General features: G+C 48.6%; 1 protein-coding gene across 1 annotated transcript; it reads right to left on the bottom strand.

Moving 5' to 3' along the window:
- Positions 1-306: 306 nt before the first annotated feature.
- On the bottom strand, positions 307-17,313 carry GNL2 (G protein nucleolar 2). The gene is made up of 16 exons (XM_081923048.1): positions 16,940-17,313; positions 15,477-15,561; positions 11,966-12,060; positions 11,612-11,751; positions 9,307-9,491; positions 8,866-8,932; positions 7,813-7,971; positions 7,295-7,408; positions 5,440-5,568; positions 5,000-5,104; positions 4,368-4,526; positions 3,594-3,701; positions 2,266-2,702; positions 1,662-1,741; positions 891-991; positions 307-468 (listed from the first exon to the last, which is right to left on the bottom strand). The coding sequence occupies exons 1-16, from the start codon at positions 17,001-17,003 to the stop codon at positions 322-324; spliced, it is 2,175 nt and encodes a 724-aa protein (XP_081779174.1). The 5' UTR covers positions 17,004-17,313; the 3' UTR covers positions 307-321.
- Positions 17,314-17,528: the final 215 nt, after the last annotated feature.

Here is a 17,528-nt window from a genome sequence, read left to right as displayed (position 1 = left end):
TTTAACAAGGGTCAAACTCTTCCCACTGAAGCAGAGCTAACTGATCCCATCTCCTTTTATGGCAGGTTTATTTATTTACATGCAGGTATGTGCTCTATCAATGATTTGTAGCTCCAATTACAGGAGCATCTGCAAGTTCAAGGTTCTATATAAAAAAATCTCTATCTGCCAAAAACATACAGGAAACATATTCCTTAACATTAGACAACCTATAATTTGAGAGCACAGGAATACTGCATAGACGCAACTTATGCGGGCTAAAGCTGAATCCCTATTTTCAGTCAGAAAACTGGACAGAAAGGCGTCTAGATCAGAAAACTATTACTTGTGTTTATTTCTCTTAGTTTTTGATTTCTGCCCTGCTGAGTTGGGTTTCTTCTTGTTCCTGTTTTTGTTTTTGACATTATGTGTGTCATAGTATCGGACGCCGACTTTCTTTGAGTGCTGCTGCCGCTCTGCTCTTCTCCTCTGTGAAAGAAGCAAAGAAAGTTTGTGCTACCCTCTTTGGCAATTTTTTTTAAAAATTGGACAATCTCACCCATCAGATGCAGTGGGGACACAGGAGAACCTCTTTGCACAATGCAAAGAGGTCTTCCTGTGACTGGAAGAGGGAACATGGCTTGACCCCTCCCCACTTTAGTCAGTCAAAGGAAAGCATCACCACTGCTGCCAAAGCCCATGTCATTTTGCCATGTGCAAATGAATGGGCAAATTCTTGCTAAAGAGAACTAGAAACTTGTTATTTAAAAGGAACAAAAGGTGGGCTTACACAGTGAATATTTCCCCTTCCACATAACATGCTGTACATATTTTTGTGCATAAGCTGCAAAAGCCCCCCCCCCCTTGCCCTGAAACTGGGGGAGCTGCAGAAAGATTCTGTTGGCACCTACCTCTTTGGAACTCTGTTTCTTGCAAACCTTCACCGGACAGGCACCCTGGTCCTCTTCACCATCCTCTTGCCGTCCTCTTTTCTCAGCTTTCCTCGGGCTCCCTAAAAGCAGCATTTCAAGAACTGTGTGAGGCAAAATGCTCCAGAAACTTGTGGTTCTGCTCAGGCCGATGGCTGGAGCTTTTCCAAACTGCCAAGCACTGCAGGGTGATGAATGGCTAGGGGTTCCCAAAGACGTAAGGCCTTCCTACTTAGGCTGATGACAGCCCAATCCATAGAATATAAGAGGTCCAGAGGGTGGCAACACAAGAATGGACCTTTTCTGCTGTGGCTTCCCATCTGAGGAATGCTCTTCCCAGGGAGACTCGCCTAGAGCCTTCATTATAGATCTTTAGTCGCCTGGTGAAAACATTCCTCTTCTCCCAAGCCTTTGACTAAAGAAACAATTTATGGCCTTATTAAATGGGAGTGGGTGGGTATTGTTTTGTTTGTTGTTTGCCTTTATACTGTAAAGCGCCCTGTGATCCTTGGAAGAAGGGCAGTATATACATTTAATAAATAATATTATTATTAATAATTGACCCCTCCCTTGATGTAGAGCTTTCAAGTGTGTTTCCCAGTCACTCAGGACTGCATGGTGGAAGAAGGAGCACAGCCCAGGACAGCCAGGAGCAGGCCATCCCCTCCCACCATGGGATTACAGGCAGGACGGGCCTCTTGTGGGTGAGCTCTCAGATGGAGACCTCCCAGTGCTGTCCTAGAGCCAACCTACCTGCAGCTTCATCACTTGCAATTGCACCAGAGTCCAACTGTGATTTTGCAAAGACTTTTTCACTCAGTCCTTTGGGGATTCTGCAAGGCAAGGAGGTGGGCATTTAGGCTCTTGCAAAAACCTGCGCACAGCTGGCATTCTGACACAGACACACACAGACCTTGCCATCTAACCAGGCATATCATCTGCGACAGTCACAATTTAGCAATACCATCCACCTCTGCAGGAGTCGCACACATCACATACTTGGGGAGAGAGATACACTGAAGGTTGTGGCACAAGAACACACTAGCCTTGTCGCAAATGCAATTTTGTGCCCAGAAGAGTACTCACTGATGGAGCAAGACCACCTCCCCAAATCAAGGTTGGGGGGGGTGGCAAGCAATGCCTGGGACAGCACAAGCCTTCCTCTGCAGTATGTGGCTGGGCCAAGTCATCTCTGCTCATGGCATGTTGTGGCCAGCTGGACTGCCTCAGCTGCCGCTGGGTAGGAAAGGCAACGTAATGGCTGGACAGAAGCTTAGCCTCCACCTTTTGGACTTTTACACCCACGTAACTCAACCAAGCTCCATCCCACTCCCAGGGACAGCGTGAAAGGCACTACCTTATTGCCGAGAACCTCTTGGCCTTGGCCTTGTCCAAGAATTTCTTGTACTTGGCAATCTTCTCATCCAGGGACTTCAGCACTGCCTTTGGGTCCTGCCTGGTGCTTTCCCTGCCGGAGGGCCTGTTATCCGTCTTGCCAAGCTGGGAGTGCCCTTCCTCCTCCCCATCTTTCTCCTCCTCCTCCTCCTCTGGATCACTGTCCGTCCCATCAACATCAAGCACATCCACGGGGATCAGGTCCTCCTTCAAGAACTGAGGGGCCACGTGGAGCTTCCCAAAGTTCTGCCGCACATGGGACAAGGGCCATTTGGTTTCCTGCGGGGGGCCCTCCTCACCCCTGGGCTCTGCTGCAGCTGTCTCCGTCGCAACAAGGCTCTCCCCAGGGCTCTCACTCAGACTGGCAGCTGCGGGCACTTCCAAAGCAGCATCTGTGGGCTGGAAGATGAAGGGAAAGAAGCATCTCTGGGAGCCACAATTACCAAACCCACATCCACATGCTAATGTGTCAGTTCCATTCCAGAACATCTTACTTCCCACTGCTGGGTCTATAATTGCACCTCAACAGGGTCCAGCTTCAAAAACTGGTCAGAATACAGATTAGATATGCTCTTTGATTTTCCTTCCACATTAAATACATATCAAGTGCTCCTCCCCCTGCGTCTGTAGGATTAAGGGCCAGGGATTCCAGATTAGAGAGTTTATCTTGACCCAAATCTCCTTTTAGAACCCATCCCTTTATATTTGCAAAAATACCTGAACTTATTTTATGGGGGGGGGGGGTCTCCTGATTTTCTCCATGGTTTTGGTTTGCAGCAAAGAACTACTAGTAAACAAAACAGCAATGACTTCTGTTAGAATTAAAGAAAGCATACCTTCTTCTGTGATTTTAGAAGTGGAAGTTGTTTGATGTAGGACCCCAAAACACTGAAACAGTGAGACTAGCCTGGTCTTAAGTGCCGTCTCATTTTCATTTGCCCTGTCCTTTTTACCGTGAGGGCAGATAGGAACGTTTTGCCCCCGCCGCCCTTTTGAGTAAAATCACTTGGCCAGTAAGATCATCCTGTTTTCTGTCATGGCTGATGGACGAGGGTGATTTATTAGTCCAAGAGTTGCTTGCCATCCAAATGAGGACCGGGCAAAATCAATTCTGCTCCACTTGCTTAGATATTGCTCACCAGTTTACGCTACATGTTCAAAATCAATTATTTTTTTGGAGGATTTATATCCCATCTTTTCTGTTTTCCAAAGAATTCCAGCCGCCACCGCACTGGGACTGAGAAATCAGATGGCACCTTTGTTCACCCACCTTAAACATGCAGCTCTTACCTGGGGACCCTGCTCCATATTTGGGGGCTTCACGAAGAAAGGAATGCGGCCTCTCTGCCAGTCATTCAGCACCATTTTGCTCACTGTGCTCACATCAGGCTCTCCTCCCTGAAATGGCAGTGGGACAGTTCTTTCAGACCCACAAAGCATAGACATTTGTGAAAAAAGGGGCCTCTCTGCTCAAACTCTCTAAAAGCAAAGGTGGAGTCTCATTATTGAGATCGCAAGAGGCAGGTTCTGGCTACATCAAGAAGGTGGGGATACTTATGGGGGATAGATTGCAACCCCATTTTCTCTACAACCCCACAAGCATACCTTTCCCCATGTAGTCATCACCTGTCACTTGGATGAATGGATTCTTGGAACGAGACAAGTCACCAAAGAGTGCCTGCTTGCTCTTCTCATTTTTCCTCTGATGAAACACTTTCCTATTATTGACATCGCTTCCCAAGTATACGCCTGGCCTATTAATCACAAGAACCTAGGAAGGTGCCTTATATTCATTCTATCTAGCTCAGTACACTCTCAAACGGCTCTCCGGAGTTTGAGAGAGGACATCTTTCCCACGCCTACTTGGGAGATTCCATTGGGGATTGAACCTGGGATCTTCTTCTTGCAAGAAAGATCCTTTGCCACTGAGCTACAGGGTTTCCCCAATCAAATTGCAGTTCAGCAGCTAGCTAGCCCAAGCAAGTGACTTCCTCCATGACAGCCTGGCCATATAACCCTCCACCCACAATCCCCAGGAAGAAAAGGCAGGCTCTCATCCTTCACCTTGAGCAGCTTCCCCATCTGAAAAGCCAGCTTCTCAAGGAAGTCCTCTGCATTCTCCCAGAAGTCCACTTTGTACGTCTTGCTGATGTATTCCGGCTTTGCCCTTTCTAGCACGGCAGCGATGTGGTCTTCCGGGCACTTGATTTTTTCCACTTGAACCTGGAGATAAGAAAAGCAGCTCATTACCACGGCATTGGGGCATTTGGGGCACAGCTGCAGCAGTGAGAACGATGGAGGGTGGCTCCAACAAGCAAAGGCAGGGGTTCTGATGGGCCTGTGTGTCCCCTCCGCCAGATGTTGAAGAGCCAGGAAGCCTCTGCAAAGACAATTCAAGCATCCTAATCCTCAGCACTTTTTTGATAGTGAAATATGGTAGACAACAAATATGGAGAGTCAAGAGTACTGTAGTGGTTAGTGTTGAACTAGGAGCTTGGGTGACCTTGATGGCCAGTCACTGCCTCTCACAGGGTTGTTGTAGGAATAAAATGAGGCGGGTGAAAGCCATGTATATGCCACCTTTAGCTCTTTAGAGAAAAGGTGGGATATAAATTCAGAGAAATAAATAATAGACCAGGGCTGGGCTAGGAGAGAAGCACCTGCTCCTTTCAGCGCTTGTCCCTTCCACTACTTACCACTCCCTTCAGCACAATGTCCGTCTCTGTGTCACCGGAGGGGTACACCACACCTGGGCAGTCAATGAGGAAGATGCGGCGCATCAAGGTGATGTACTGCCACACCTGTGGGAGGAAAGAATGGAATCAACTTGGCCCTCCTTACTCACCTGAAAATGAATGTGGTAGCAGCTACTTTAAACTGGGGCTGCTCAGCGGAGATTAATTAATGCGCTCTCCCTCTCCCTCCCTCCTCAGTACTGCTGGGGGAAGGAGAATCAAACACCTTCAGGGGTTGCTTCCTGGAAATTAAGAGGCAGCATTTCCTCCTCGATGACAGTAGGGATTGATTGGAGGAGGAGGAGAGCTACCTTTAGCAACTCGCCCTTGCCTTTGCCTACTGGAGATTAAACATGAGCCCCCACCCCCACTTTTTGGGGATGATGATGAAGGCCACTTGCCTTTGTCTCGCCAGCAATGGGTGCCACATTGCAGACCTTCTTGGAACGGAGTGTGTTGATCACAGAGCTCTTTCCCACATTGGGGTAGCCAATGAAGCCCACACTGATCTGCTTCTTGTCCACATGCAGCTGTTGGGAGAGAAGGACATGTGTGTGGGCATAGAATCCATTGAGTGTCCTCAAACAGGAAATGTCCAACCTGGAGAGGGCCACTGCTTTTCTGAACCAGCTGCTGGGGACAGCTGCTGCATGATCAAGCCAGTGGCCCATCTAGTCCAGCATCCTGTTCTAAACCAGGTGCCCCCAAGGGAAATCTGCTCTTCCCTCCTGTGGTTTCTAGCAACCAGTATTCAGAAGCATTGCTGCCTCTAATTGTAGGGGCAGAGCCTATCCACTGTGGCTAGTAGCCATCAATAGCCCTTTTTCTCTTAGAGGACACAGCAATCCTACAACGGAAGTTGCCCTGAACAGAATCAGCATCCTCTACACTAAGTGGCCACAATGGCTCTCCAGGGTTTCAGAGAAGAAGCCTCCCCCAGCCTTTCCTGGAGATGCCAGTGACTTTCTGCACACAAGGCAGATGCTGTAACGCTGAGCTATGCCCCTTCTTCAGTTTACTCTGGAGAAGAGCAAGGAGGGAGGCCAAACAGCTGCCACCTCCTTTGCTGCCGCCGCCGCCGCTCTCTTCCAGCAGAGAAGCAGCACATCAGGGGCATCACTGCTTGTCTAATCACTGAAAGAAGGGGCGGCTGTCAGTATGGAACTAGCACAGAATCTCAGAACTATAGAGTTGGAAGTGACCCCAAGAGTCATCTAGTTCAATCTCTGCAATGCAGGAACCAGAGCTAACGAATCCAACCTCTGTTCAAAAACCTCCTAGGAAAAGGAGTCCACCACTTCCGGTTCCATTGTCAAGCAGCTCTTACCACCTGAAAGTTCTTCCTCATGTTTCACTGGACCCTCCTTCCTTGTTCGTTTGAATTCACTGATTCAGGTCTACCCTCTGGAGCAGCAGAAAATAAGCTTGCTCCAGTGCAAGTGTGCAAGAACAGAGGCTTCTGGGCTTTCGGGCCGAGGGAAAGAGGTTCTCAATGACAATGGGCACACACAAACACCTACAGTCACCTGCTAGCCTAGCAGTTCAAGTAATCTACCTGCCCTACCAGCAGCAGCCACCATACCTATGCAATGCAGTCCCCAACAATTGAAGATGGTACCTCCTGGCATCTCTCTTCAATGAAACTTGATGGCTTCCTCCTGGGGAGATGGAGGACGCTCCCAGGAAATCAGACTTCCTAGCACAGCAGGAACCAAGTCCCCCACCACCACCACAAAACCCCACGGGGATTTCTGAAACTGTATCTCCTGCCGAGGACTGCATCTCAGCAACCCCTCCCCCCCCCCAAAAAAATGCAAGGCTCTTCACCGACAATGCACCAGTGGCGTGCAGTGAAATTTTTCATAGGGGAACAGTTAGGAACAGAGGTGCCAGCTTGCGAGGGAGATGGGGGCAGCGGCAATGTCATGCATGTGACGTGACGTCCTGATGTCGTGCATGTGAGCATCGTGCCTCCCTCCCTAAGCTAGTCAGAAAATTCCCAGGCTTTGCAAAAGAGGTACCAGGGCTCTGACAGGATCATGGAGCCCTCCAGCCTCCTTTCAAAAACCAGATGGGCTTTGGGAAGATGGCAGAACGGATCTTGGACTCATCGGAGCCTCGCAGCTCCTTCCCTAAGCCAGGCAGAAGCTTTCCGGGCTTTGGGGAAGAGGCACCAGGGGAACATTTAGGGGACTAGCCTAGTCTTAGTGACCGCACACCACTGCAATGCACCTTTGAAACAAAGATGTGCCTTACCTTTCCAAACTGTCTCAAGAGTTGAATGAAGGCCCCTTTTCCGAAGGGGTTTGTGAGGCTGGCGTGAAAGGCCAAAGTTGGGTACTCCTGGGAGAGAATAGCCACCCAGCGTTTCTAGAAGGGAAGAGTTTGCCATTTAGCATCCCACCTCACGAGGCACAGCTGCTCATAGAATCACAGAAGTGTAGAGTTGGAAGGGACCCAAAGGGTCAACTAGTCCAACAGCCCTGCTACGCAGGGATCATAGCAAAAGACTCCCAGACATGAAAAGCCTGCTCTGCAGGTCTAGCGCTCTGGAAAAGTCCAAATCCCACTTCCAAAATTGGTTTCCTTGCCAAGGAGCCCCCACCCGGGGGAGCTGGGGCCTAACCCTTCGCTCCGCTCCAAGGAACTATTTCAGACCTAGCAGCTTCCAGGGGTTGACAAGGCCATTTTCAGGGGAATTTGGCAGGAGGCCATCAAAGGGCAGCCTTCTTTCCTGGCTCTGCCAGCAAGCACCCCTCCTTCACAAGACTCACCGTGGCCCATGTGGGCACAAGGTCACACTTGTTCAAGACAAAAATTAGGTGCTTCCAGGGCTTCTCCTTCTTGAGGTAAGTCTCTACGTGTGGGGAGCGGGTTCCCAAGGGGTCTCTGGCATCCAGCACTTGCACAACGACATCTGATGAATCAATGACCTGGAAGGGCACAGAGAGGGCAAGGGACACACATTAGACTAGAAGGAAACTTTCCACAGAATCTCAGTGACTAGGGCTAGGCAATATCTGTTTTTCAACATCATGATATATCACCAGCTAAACATCATGATATCTCGACATATCACAATATACACCTGCAGCGGTGGAGGGCCTTGCTGGGCCTCCCTTCAGCAGCAGAGGTCCCGCCATACCTCCATGCAGTGTGGTTCCCTGTGACAGCAGAGGGCCTTAAAATGTAAGGAAGTAGTAGACTTAATAAAAATATTAAATGAACTTCCATATAATATATTCAATCTATTTTCAACTTATTTAAGAGTAGTCTAAGTGATTTACTAGCAAAGTTACATCTGCTTCCCCAGTCAAAGGTCTAAGTGGAATCTATGCATGCATAAACCCTAGAGTTCAACTAAGCTTATTTCCACTTTCCTGGGAGTAAGGCCTGTTGAATTCAGTAGGGCTTGATTGTGAGTAGACATGCATTTGCTTGCACCACTTACTGAAAAACACCCTCCTCCATCATTCTCACATAGTACCCAACCTCCCACTTCAGCATAAGGCAGCCAGCTAAATATTCTGCCTTTCATTCCCCCTCCCACAGGACTCCCCCAAAAGCCCCCATCCCACCAATCTCTCCCGTTTTGTTATCAGAGGGAGGGAGAGAAGGCAAGCAAAAAGATAGTCTAATATATATATATATATATATATATATATATATATATATATATATATATATATATATACATATATAACCATCATCTTTAATATGGAAGGCCCTTCCCAGAAGCAAATGGATGGAGAGCAACTGAAGGGACCTATTGGGTCACGTTCCGGCCGAGAGATGGGAACTCCTTCCCACAGTTCCACAGAGCCTACCTTGTACAGTTCTCCCCAGATGCGCTTGGACTGCCCCTTCTTGTAGATTTCCTCTCGCGCCTCCTCCCTGCAAAGAAGCAGTTGAAGGTGTCATAACAAGCCTGTGAGGGTAGGTTAGACTGAGAGGGTGTGACTGGCCTAAGGACACCCAGTGAGATGAATGGGGATCTGAACCCTGGTCTCTCAGGTCTTAGTCTGATGCTGTAACCACTAACCACACAGGGTCTCAGCTAGTGAATTAGTTAGCCCGTTCTGAGGGAGTGATCCAGCCCAGTCCATGAGACAGGGAAAAAAACAGCTAGCCTTGCATTTGACAGGGTAAAAAGCTCCATTTCCTGTCTTGATAACTCAGCCAACAGGGCCCTTGAGGGGAGGGGGGGAAAGAATGAAAAAGAGAAGGGAGAGGGACCCCGTTCCCTAGGAAGATGCTCCAGGGCTCACCTCACTCCAGTATCTTCTGTCACCCGATCCCTGTCCTTTTCTTGTTCATAACTGCTGGCTCCAGCTGTGGCGTTTTCCACCAGGGACTGCACATCACTTGCCGAGAGGTTGGGCCGCTTCCTTTGTGCTTTGGGGCCAAATGTAGTTTCAAACGTTTCTGTGTCGAGAATGTGGACTTTGGAATTCTGAAAGGCAAGGGGGGGGGGAGGGAAGGGAGAAGTCACACCTCATTTGTCCTGGCTCAGAACAAGACGCCCAAGTTAAGCTGATTTGGACAACATACTGCCCCTGTTCTGTTGTTGTTTGGGGGTGTTTCTGAGAGCAGCAGCCCAGCAGACCTGAGCCACAGCCCTGGGGCTTGCCAGAAAGACCTGCTCCATTTCTCTTATTATTAAGATTACCATTCGCTCAGTCCAACGCAATTAAAGCTACAAGGGTGCAAATCCCACTGCTCTCTCTGCTCGGTTCCGTCAAAGAGGGCTCCAGATCCAGCCAGGGCCCAGATTTGTCAGGGAGAATCTGCCTCCCATTTTGCTTTGTTCTTTCAAAGTCCAGCTGCAAGGGCCAGCCCTTTTCTTGGAAGCGAGTCTCCTACAGAGAGCAAGGCTTGCTCATTTAAGTGATGTGCACTCAAGTTACAGAGAACTCTTTTCTTAATTTAGGATGTTTTCCTTTTATTGGAGACACATGGAAACTCGTGAGAAAACAAAATTGTCCTGCAAGAGCTCAGTATGCGTAGAAGAAAGATGGGCCAGAGCAGAGGGAATGTTGGGCTTGAGATGAAAGGCACAGGCTGTGGGGCGGACCTAAGAAGCCAGAGGACAGAGCCAAGCGGCTTCCTCTTCAGTGCCAGGCCTGGGCAATGGCCCGGAGTTGGGAATTGGCACATCTGGCTACCAGAGAAACACCACAGACCGCATACATGTTCCACATGAACACACCTGGCATGCAACAGAGGGCAGCAATGGCCTCCAACTTGGAGGGCTTTAAAAGAAGATTAGACAAATGCATGGAGGAGGAGACGGCAACTGGTGGCTACTAGCTATGATGGCTTTGCTCTGCCTCCACGGTTCAAGGCAGCAATGCTTCTAAATGCCAGTTGCATTTAAAGCCCTATGCAGCCTAGGAGGACCGACGTACCTACGGGACCGCCTCTCTTGGTATGCCTTGCGGAGGACCTTAAGGTCCACAAATGACAACATTTTGGAGATCCCAGGTCGCAAGGTGGTTAGATTGGTCGCAACTGGGGCCAGGGTCTTTTCAGTACTGGACCCAACTTGGTGGAACACTCTGTCATAAGAGACTAGGGCACTGCGGGACTTGACATCTTTCCACAGGGCCTGCAAGACAGAGCTGTTCTGCCTGGCCTTTGGTTTGGACTCAGTCTGACCCTTATCTTTCCCTCCCCTTATGGTTTTGATCTATGGGCTACTTTTAAAATGAGGCTGCATTTTAAATTGCATTTTAACCTGTATTTTAAATTGGCCTTTTCTCCCCTATTATGATTTTACTGTAATTTTATTGGTGTTAGTCGCCCTGAGCCCAGCTCTGGCTGGGGAGAGCAGGGTATAAATTATTATTATTGTTGTTGTTTTTGTTGTTGTTGTTGCACAGGAGGGGAGAGGGTTCCTGCAGCTTTCCTCTTTGGGCAACTGGAAGGCCAGTATAAGAACATGGTGCTGGAATAGCACCCGCCCCCCAAGTTTACTGAGCCCTTGCATGTTGGGCACATCCTGGCAAAGAGCGAGCAGCCACGCTACAGCTCAGTTTACATCTATAAGTTGCAAACGTAATCCAATCAGGCTTGGAACCAAAGGAAGGCTCCTACTCCCTCGGAAGCAGCCCATAGGCACTGGGGAGTTTTGCGGGAAGGGAGAAAAGTCTAGAGGGGGGTTTACAGAGACAAGCAATTCAGCAGGTGCGAATCACAAAATGACACACAATTACATTAATGGACTAAGATGAGGAGGGAAACGGACACTCAGGCAACAAAGCCTAACAAAGGCTGCCCCCCTTCTCTCTCGGCATGTTGGCATCTGTGCACTGGTGGGCTAGAGAATAACCTTTACGTGGAATTATTTTCCAAAGTCAATTTGCACACTTTCACTAGGCCTTTAATTGCACCTACTGCAATTACACCTACTGGAATATGCTTTTCTCTGTGAATGCGTGGGAAATGCAACCCAGAAGTCTTCCCAGAGTCCGGCATGCATACAACCACACCCAAGAAAAGAACAAAATTGGGTCCCTGGATGCTGTGGGGAGAGAAGAGTCCCCACCACAAGGTGGTAAGAGGAGGACTTACATGAGGCTTAATTCGGTCATGTAGGAGAGAGAGTGGCAGTTTGGTTTGCTTCATGACAACTCTGTAGGGGTCCTTCATCACTGTCTCCATCTCCTCTTGGAACTTCTGGAGGGACGACTGCTTGATCACCCTTGTGTTTCCTGCATTGAGAGAACCATAAATGGGGGCACCCCAGGCCCAATGTGGTGCCTCCCACACCTTGGGCTTGATGAAATAAGCAGTTCTTTAGGAGCAGGTGCAAGGTGGCCTTTATTCAAACCCAGCTCTTTGACAAGGGTCCCTGCATGCCTGCCTTTCACCCAAGGAAGAAAGCCTAAGAAAAACTGCCACAGCACAACCAAAAAACAGTCTCACCAAACCATTTGATGTTGGGCTCCACTCTTGCCACCGTGCCGGGTGCCACCGTGGACTGGAACTGCAGTGGCCGGATGACTTTCCCACGATTGTTCCTGCAGACAAAGAACAGCCACTGGAGAGCTGGCTTGTGCTTGATCCTGTCTGAGGGAAGCTAGTCCCTTTCAGCTTCCGTTTCCCCAACTCTGAATTGGAAACAGCAGTGGCAGTCCTCAGGGAGCCAAAGGCTCAGGAGCGGAGGACACACTTTGCATGAAAAAGGTCCCAGATTCCTTCCCTGGAAGAACTCCGATCAGCTGGTGCCAATTAGTGTGGACAATAAAGAGCTAGATGGACCACTCAGCCGACTCGCAGATTCCAATGTATTAAGATGTATTAAGAGGGCGAACACAGCTAAGATTGTAAAACGTGTTTGGAATTGGAGGACTGCAGAAAATGTACTTGATAGAAACAAAACCGTACCTATAAGGGCTCCCAGGGGAGTAATAAGCTGGTCCCTCCATCCAGCCCCTGCTCCTTGGCTTGAAGGAAAGGGCAAACGCTCAAGCGAAACACAAGACGGAGCAGAAGGGAGCTGATTGTACGGCTCCAGGTGAACAACTGGAAGCAATAAGGGCTCCTTGGCTGCATGTCAGGCGGGAGGGCAGGAGGGTTACCGAGGCGGGGGCAAGAATGCCTGTTACCCAAGGCTGACACTTTTCCACAGGCCGCGCCAAGCAATGGAGCAGAGCCTCTGAAAAACACATCACTAAGAGGTTCCACATTTTGCCCTTGGCCCCCTTTCACAGGCGGAGATGTTTGGGGAGACACAGCAAGGCTGCTTCCATTTAGCACCTGCTCAGGGGTACAGAGCACATGCCGGCCGCACAACGGGGCATGAAATCGACTTGTTTACAGACAGTACAGAAGCAGGCGCCAAGTTTGAGGAAAACAGGAGGCAGCAGTGACTTCAGCCTCGCAGCTGAGGAAGGGCAGCTTCACCCAGATCTAGGTTTCTGGCAAAGCGGCTGTGACTCTCCTTGACAACACTGGCGTGATGCTTGTCTGCCAATCCCATATTTCATGGCGACAGGTGAGGGAGCAGAGGGGATGGCAAGAGGGTCTTGAGCCCTGTTTTTTAAGAACCTGTATCTGAATCAGCTTACAGAGAAAGGACTTTTGAAAACACTGGCTCCCCGGGCTCAGTGATGGGGGAAAGACCTGCATGTCATGTGGCCTCTTCTGAAGTGCTGAGTCAACTCGAAACCCTTTCCGGCCAAGCGCTGAGGTGTTTGGATGGGCAACAATTGGTTAGTTGCTCTCAAGCTCAGCTCAGAAGCAGAAAAGCATGGGAACATGATCTTGAGGGAAGAGCAGGCAAGACTGGTATTGAGTAAAGGTGGGGTAGCAAAAGTTGTGTCTCAACTAAGTGGGGTGGGGAAAGTGCCCTTTTAGCAGTGAATACCTGACCAAAGAAAAACACACGCCACAGTAACTAGCTTGAAGGAGAGAGCACCACAACCACTTCTGCTTACTAATATCTTGCTGCGACATGAAAAGGATGCTAATTAAAGCAAAGTCTGGGAATAACTATCAATGCTAATGGACCACTTTTCATTTTTACTTTAAGAAGAGAAGAAACAGATTGGGGGTCTCCAGCTATTCAGCAAGTTAAACAAAAAGTAGATTTATTACTTACAGAATTTAAATAAGAAAAACTAACAGACCAACAGTTGGGCAGAAAACTTCTTTTCATGAAATCATATAACCATAGAGTTGGAAGGTAAAAAAAAAAGTCATCTAGTCCAACCTCCTGTAGCAACAGCTCCCTGTGATGCACTGATGGGTGTTGTAAACTTACAGGCAGAGTCCATATGCTGAATATTTTCCTTGTTAAAAGTTTGAACAAATCTATAATCTTTTATCCTGCGTATGTATGTGCTCTTGCTTAAGAGGACACAAGGATCTACCTAGAGCAGCCTTTTAAAACACAAACACACAAAAAACAGGAATCCCAGCAGGAATAAGGCAGTCCGCCCACAAATTGTGCTTTAGCTTATTGGATTTCTTATCAAAAAGTCAGCTGCCAGAAGTCTGCAGGAATTCAGACTGCAAGATGTGCACATGCAGTTGCTTGCTTTTATTTATTTGCATAACCAGCACTGCTTCTTCCAGGAGGCTTTCATAGGGGGCAAAACTGAAAAAATCACAGGGCTGCAACCCAGAAGAGAAGTGGGGGAATGGCAGGCTTTTTGCTTCCACAGATGGCAGTAAGGGAAGCTTGTTTTGGAGTGGCCACTATTGTTCTCTCAAAATCAGGGAAGGACTTGATTGTAAATATTTAACTTTTTTTGTTTCATCATTTGCTTTGTGCTTTTATACTTTGTAACCTGCAAGACCTAATGAATAGCCTCACACGGTATGAGCAAACCATACATGGTATGACAAGATATTGCAATATTCTTATATTACAAAAAGCAACCCCATGGAAGAGACAATTTGGATCCCGCTCATGCTGCCGAAGGCAGGAAGCAACCTAACTCTCTGCCTCATGTCACAGCCCTGATCAAAATTCTATCCCAAACCAGAGCTTCTATTAACTATGGAGAAAAAGACTTAAGGCCTTCAGCTCTTAAGACTGTACTTTTTCCCTTATGCATGTTATAGCAGCTGGCAAGAGAAGATGATTTGGATCTAGGCCACTGTACAGGGGCAAAGGGTTAGAACTTCCTTTCTTCCTGCACAGACCCAATCCAAACTGTTCCCTCCTGTGGCTGCCAACAAGTTTTTTTCCTTTTTTTCCCAGAAACCTCCATGGAATTTGCTTTGAAGATGTGACAGAAAACTCTAAAAACTAATTTTTTTCAATCAGGCTTTTGGTAAGAGGGGAGAGCTGAGCAAATACTTCACTAGCTACTAGTGCTGCTCTGCTGCAATCTTATCACTGCATTGATATTTGTTCTACTTTATGTTGTTAAAATAGCACTGCTTTATAGTGTGTTGATATGTGGCTGAGGTATAAATAAATTATTATTGTTGTTATTATTATTATTATTTAAAAAAACCTGCTCTGAGATCAATGGAACTGATGAAGTGCAGGATGTAAACTGAACCAACTAATAAATGACTCCCTTTCCTTTTACTGACTAAAATGAATTTCTGCATCAAGCTTCCTCATGATTGTGAAATATTTGCTGGTCTCAGGAAAAGTCCTCTTTAAATGCCATTTTACACAAGAACATATGAAGAGCCTGTTGGATCAGGCAAATGGCATCCTGTCCAGCACACTAGTTTCACAGTGGCCAAACAGATGTCACAAATGGGAAACGCATGAGCAGGACCAGAGCACAAGAGCATTCTCCCCTCCTGTGGTCTCCAGCAACTAGTATTCTGAAGTATTGCTGCCTCCAGCTGTGGAAGCAGAGCATAGCCATTATGGTCCTCTCCATGAATTTGTCCTTTCAGGAACCGCAACGCCCTGACTAGAAAACCCTCCAGACAGGGTTCATGGCATACACACACCCAGCCTCACCTGCGTTCCTTCTGCCTGTACATGTTGAGGCGCCGGATGGTTGCCCGGTCCCGCATGTTGTGGCCTCCAGCGCCATTTGGCCGATCTAACATGATGGGGATGAGGGAAAGAGAAAATGAAAGACATGGTGACGAAACCGTGACCAAAAATTAAAAGAACCATCAGTCAGTTCTAGTGTAAGTGAGGAATTGTACAAATGAAGGAACCTGTGTCAGCTTGTGTGGACGCAAGTAACCAAAGATGAAGAAAAGGAACTGTTAAAAGAAAAACATTTCAGTGTACTACTTCATCCACCTGGTGCCTTCCAGAAGTTTAAGGCTATAACTCCCACCCACCTCAGCTAGCTGAGGCGGATGGGAGTTGTAGCCCCAACCTCTTGAGGGTACCAGGTTGGTTAAGGCCATACTATAAAACCTGGTAGTGCAACGCTCAGACACAGCCTGAGCAGCTGTGTCAAGATCCATAAGAATAGCTTGCTGAATCAAGCCAAAAGGGTTCCAGCGAGATCAGAATCCTGTTCTTCTCACAGCAGCCAACCATACAGGTGCCTATGCAAAACCCAAAAGTAAGATTCAAGCACAAGGGCACCTCCCTTACTGTGGAATACTAGCAACTGGCATTCAGAAGCATTGCTGCCGCCAACTGTGGAGGCACAGCATAGCCATATTGGCTAGTAGTCATTGGTAGCCCTCTTCTTCGTGAATTTGTCTAATCCTTTTTGAAAGCCATCCAAGTTGGAGGCCATCACTACCTCCTGTGATTGCGAGTTCCAGGGTTTAACTCCGTGCTTTAATAAATACTTCATTCTATGTGTCCCGAGTTATTCAACATTCAGCTTCTTTGGATGTCCATGAGCACTAGGTGTTATCAGACAGGAAGAAAACCTTTTCTCTATCCACCTTCTCCAGGCCATGTATACTTTTATTAACTTCTATCATGTCACCTCTTACTCACCTTTCCTAAAGTCCCAAATGCTGCAACCTTTCCTCTTGGGGAACTGCTTCATCCTCTTGATCATTTTGGTTGCCCTTTCTTTGAACCTTTTCCAGTTCTACTATGTCCTTTCGGAGGTGAAGCAACCAGAACTGCTCACAGTATTCAATGTGAAGTAGCACCATAGTTTTGCATAATGGCATTATGAGATTGGCGACTTCATTTCCAATTCCTTTTCTAACGACCCCTAGCATGGAATTTACCTTTTTCGACATCCCCATCGTGCTAGCCACTAGGACCCTGAGGCTCCTGGTCACTTTCCGCCAGTTCAGGAGAAATTAATGTCTCTCTTTTTTTTTTTGTCCCCATCATGACGCATTCTTCCAAGTGCGGCCTCACCTGCAGCTCCGCTACGGACCAGCGCCGAGGCCCAGCCCCCCGTGGGGAGAGCGCAGGATCCAGCCCGGAGGGGCTACCCCCGCCTGGCGACCTTCCCTCCTTTCCCTTGCCCGCCCATCCCACTCACTCACCGGGGTTGGTGCTGGCCCGCGAGGGGTTGATGCTGGCGCGGCCCTTGAATCCCGGCTTCACCATCGCGGCGGTTGCAGTTCCTGCTGCGGCTCAGGCCACGTTCAGACGCCCGGAAGAGACTCCGCAGCAACTTCCGGGTAAGGCGGTGACGCACTTCCGCCGCCGGTGACTCCGGCAAAAGCTCAATTTGTCAGTTCGCTCCCCTTCGCCAGCACCGCTCCGAAGCTGGCCGTGACGTCACGGCGAAAGGTTTGGTACGATTCCCCTCACCACACACAAACTCCCGCTCCTGGAAGTGACAGGCGGGAAGCGCTTGTTGGATGACGTCGGTAAAGCATGAAGGCGGCGTGGCTCCCCAGGGCGGGCCAGCTCCGGCCACGCCTCTGTCCTCTGTCCACTCAGAAGTAAGTGCCCCCTGGTCCGCCCGTCCAATGGGCTTCCTCCTTGCCTAACACGTGGGTAGCGCTTGAGGAAGGGGCGGGAGGGGATATGCGATTGGACTCCAATTCCCATAAGCCCCTGCAAACACCATGGGCAATTGTCGCGGCGGGATGGGTGGGGGTGATGAGAACGTTTATGGGGAGAAGA

The sequence above is a fragment of the Podarcis melisellensis genome (genome assembly GCF_964234715.1).
Source record: "Podarcis melisellensis genome assembly, chromosome: 8".
Classification (NCBI taxonomy): domain Eukaryota; kingdom Metazoa; phylum Chordata; class Lepidosauria; order Squamata; family Lacertidae; genus Podarcis; species Podarcis melisellensis.
Note: the sequence above shows the minus strand (reverse complement) of the source record. Positions and strands in the feature narration are given on the sequence as shown.

Excerpts from the sequence above, each read along its gene's own strand:
- GNL2 (XM_081923048.1), bottom strand. The coding sequence starts at position 17,003 with ATGGTGAAGCCGGGATTCAAGGGCCGCGCCAGCATCAACCCCTCGCGG. Across the intron at positions 11,752-11,965 it reads GCCCAACATCAAATGGTTTG|GAAACACAAGGGTGATCAAG; the intron begins GTGAGACTGTTT and ends CTCTCAATGCAG. Across the intron at positions 4,527-4,999 it reads ACATTGTGCTGAAGGGAGTG|GTTCAAGTGGAAAAAATCAA; the intron begins GTAAGTAGTGGA and ends TCTTATCTCCAG.